We start from the raw sequence: 3453 nt of genomic DNA on the forward strand, positions 1-3453 counted from the left end.
TATATGTGTATATATATATGTATGTATATGTGTATATATATATGTATATATATGTATATGTGTATATATATATGTATATATATGTATATGTGTATATATGTGTATATATATGTATATATGTATATATATATACACTTTACATGTACAGCACCCATCCCTGATCAAAATTACTAAGAAATACAAAATGCATAAAGCCCCAATCCCTGGATAACCTGCTGCTTCCTGAGTAGCTGTCTATTTGAAAACCAGGGGCTTTTATATATGTGTAATGTGACATATGACATAATGGTAACCAGTCTTTTTCTCCTCTCCACACTGCAGGCAGCGTGCTGCTGCGTGACGTCCAGGCGTTGACTCTGTACAAGGATCGACACACCACAGCGAGGCGCTCCAGTCCAGTGCCTCAGCTCCAGTGTGTTGGAGGCTCCGCGGGATGCCAGGCCTTCACCCCAGCGGTGGTCCAATGTCGGAACAAAGGCTGGGACGGAGTGGACGTACAGGTGAGGAGGGAGGGTCTGGTGGGCAGCTAGGACAGAGAGAGGAGGTGTATGGAGTATAACATTTGCTCAGAAGTTAGGCTGAAACAATTGATTAATCTAAAGATATCTTTCTTCATTAATAATGTAACCAAATTGTGAAAAATTACCATCACACTTCCCAAAGTCCAAATTTATGTTTTCATATAGCTAAATTTACCCGACCGACATTCTAAAATCTAAAGATCCTCAATTCACAGTCACAGAAGAAGATGAAAACCTAAAACAGACACTTTTAAGAACTTACAACCTGGGAATTTGAGGATTTTTTGCCAGAAAACATTTGACAAAGCCTGACCAGTTTGTGAACAAGATTCTTTGGACAGATGAAACTAAGATTAACTTGTACCAGAATGATGGGAAGAGAAAAGTGTGGAGAAGGAAAGGAACGGCTCATGATCCGAAGCATTCCACATCATCTGTTTAACATGGTGGAGGCAGTATGACATGGGCATGTATGGCTGCCAATGGAACTGGGTCACTGGTGTTCATTGGTGATGTCACAGCTGATAGAAGCAGCAGGATGAGTTCTGAGGTGTTAGGGCTAAACTATCTGCTCAGATCCACCTTAATGCTACAAAACTGATTGGACGGCGCTTCACAGTGCAGATGGATTATGACCTAAAACATACTGTCATGGGGGCGACTGTGGCTAAGTGGATAGCAGGGCCGTCTTTCAATCAGAGGGTCGGCGGTTCAATCCCCGGCTCCGGCTCTGCTAGTCGCATGTCGATGTGTCCTTGAGCAAGACACTTAACCCCAAAATTGCTCCCGTAGTCGGTGAGAGTCTGCTAAATGACTGTAACGTACTGTCAACACAACACAAGAGCTTCTCAGGGCAAAGGAATGGAATATTCTTCAATGGCCAAGTCAGTCACCTGATCTCAGCCCAAGTGAGCAGGCTTTTCACTTACTGAATATAAAACTGAAGGCAGAAAGACCCACAAGGAGGCTGCAGTAAAAGGTCTGGCAAAGCATCTCAAAGGAGCACTCACCGTTTGGTGATGTCTATGGGTGCCAGACTTCAGGCAGTCATTGACTGCAAATGATTTTCCTCCAAGTATTAAAAATAATGATTTTATTCACAATTATGTTTGTCCAATTACTTTTGAGCCTCTGAAAATGTGGGCTGTGTAAAAATGGCTGTAATTCCTAAACGGTTATTGTGATATTTTTGTTATGTCCATTGAATTAAAGCTGAAAGTCTTCACCGTAAACCACATATTAACTGATTGAGTTGAAATCCACTGGAGTCATGTAAAGAGGCAAAATTAGAAAAATTGTGTCACCGTCCAAATACTTATGGCCATGACTGTAATTTGGGGGGGGTTTCTGGTTTAGAACACTGATCTTCTTGCAGTGTAACTGGTTGACATCTACACATTCACTACTGTTTGGCTTAGAGAACAACTTAGAATTTTCTGTATATGTCCCACTATCCAAAAAGTTTGGCCACCCCTGACTGATAATCTGCCAGACTGATATATGGGCCTCAATATATGGGTATCGATGTATATGTCAGCCTGTAAGTAATGAGAAATATCGGTGCTAATATTGGCTGTTTGCTGATGGGAAGCCAGTGAAGGAAGTTGTCCTTGTTGCCGCACTAGTCATTTGTATTGGTCAGGACACCTGCAGAGTGAGTGGGGGACATTACATCAATGATGGTGCTTCTAGTTCAGACTTTCATTCCAGTTTCCCCAACGCACATAGGTGTAAATTGAGGTATACTTGCAATATAACTCATATCTGCTGTTTATAAAGTCCCTGACTTTGGAAACAAAGACAAAAACAGAAGTAAGCGTCTGTGTGTAATTGTATAAAGAACCTTCATCCTTGGTGTATTTGAATATGAGAATAAGGTATTGAAAGATGTGGTCACCCCCTCACAGTGGGAGTGTAAGACTGATATGGACAACGCCTACCGATTTGGTCGCATTGAGGTGAGCTGTGAGGGCTACAGCCACCCTACTGATGCCCTCATACTGAAGGGCTCTTGTGGGCTGGAGTACACACTGGAGCTGAGTGAAGAGGGCCGGAGGACGTCACAAGGCAGCTGGGGTTCCCAAGGTGGATCCAAGAGATTTGGAGGTAAGAGGACGGATGATGCAACATTTATGAGATTTAATCTTCACACAAGCACTAGATATTTAGAAACATGCTGTTTCTGTTTTTCTGTCTCAGGTCTTGGTGGCTTTGCCTCTAGTCTCTTCAGCGCTTTCTCTGGAAACCAGGATCAGCAGCGCCACCAGCCCAGCCAGCAGAGTCGTCAGAGCTCCCACCCATCAGGCAGCGAGGGCTCAGGAGGTCTGCTGGTGGTTGCCATGCTTCTGCTCTTGGCCTACGGCGTCTACAAGCTGTTTCTCAGCGGGAACACGGCCCAGTGGGGGCAGGACAGTGGACAGGCGGGTTACCCCAGAGATAATCACCATGGCTCCACCGCAGGACCACCGCCCCCGGGATTTAAACCGGACTTCACAGGTAGCTGATACAGATAGAGAAAAGTGAGGATAGAGTAACAATGGATGTTCTAGTTTGCACTGCAGATTCTCCCTGGAAAACGCTTCTTCAACGTAACACATTCCTCTGCAGGATTGTTATGGTGTCCTCTATCTTGGAAATAGCTGAATAAGCGCTATAATATGAATAAAGATTATAACTACCTTGCTGAAATCTTGAATCTGTTCTTGTGTTGTGTTAAGGCAATCCTGGTGCCAATCCTGGTGCCAACCCAGGCTACGGTTTCCACAGTGACTACACTCAAAGACAACAGTACCCAGGAGGCCAAGCTCCTCCTAGCACGGGCGGAGGCTTCTGGACCGGCATGGGAACAGGAGGGGTGCTGGGATATCTCTTTGGTCGTCAGAGGTCAGAGAGAGAGAGAGAGAGAGAGAGAGAGAGAGAGAGAGAGAGAGAG

At 44.5% G+C, this 3453-nt stretch overlaps 1 protein-coding gene across 1 annotated transcript in view; it reads left to right on the forward strand.

Annotated features, from left to right (window-relative positions):
• Positions 1 to 281: 281 nt before the first annotated feature.
• saraf (store-operated calcium entry-associated regulatory factor) overlaps positions 282 to 3453 on the forward strand; it is a gene marked incomplete at its 5' end in the record, with an annotated part of 5242 nt that continues 2070 nt past the window's right edge. The window contains 4 exons of the mRNA XM_031867036.1: positions 282 to 500; positions 2429 to 2627; positions 2721 to 3017; positions 3239 to 3404. Coding sequence (XP_031722896.1) covers positions 282 to 500; positions 2429 to 2627; positions 2721 to 3017; positions 3239 to 3404 — 881 coding nt within the window. The remainder of the gene's footprint in view (positions 501 to 2428; positions 2628 to 2720; positions 3018 to 3238; positions 3405 to 3453) is intronic.

The sequence above is a fragment of the Anarrhichthys ocellatus genome, unplaced genomic scaffold (assembly GCF_004355925.1).
Source record: "Anarrhichthys ocellatus isolate YVR2014 unplaced genomic scaffold, GSC_Weel_1.0 scaffold38, whole genome shotgun sequence".
NCBI lineage: Eukaryota > Metazoa > Chordata > Actinopteri > Perciformes > Anarhichadidae > Anarrhichthys > Anarrhichthys ocellatus.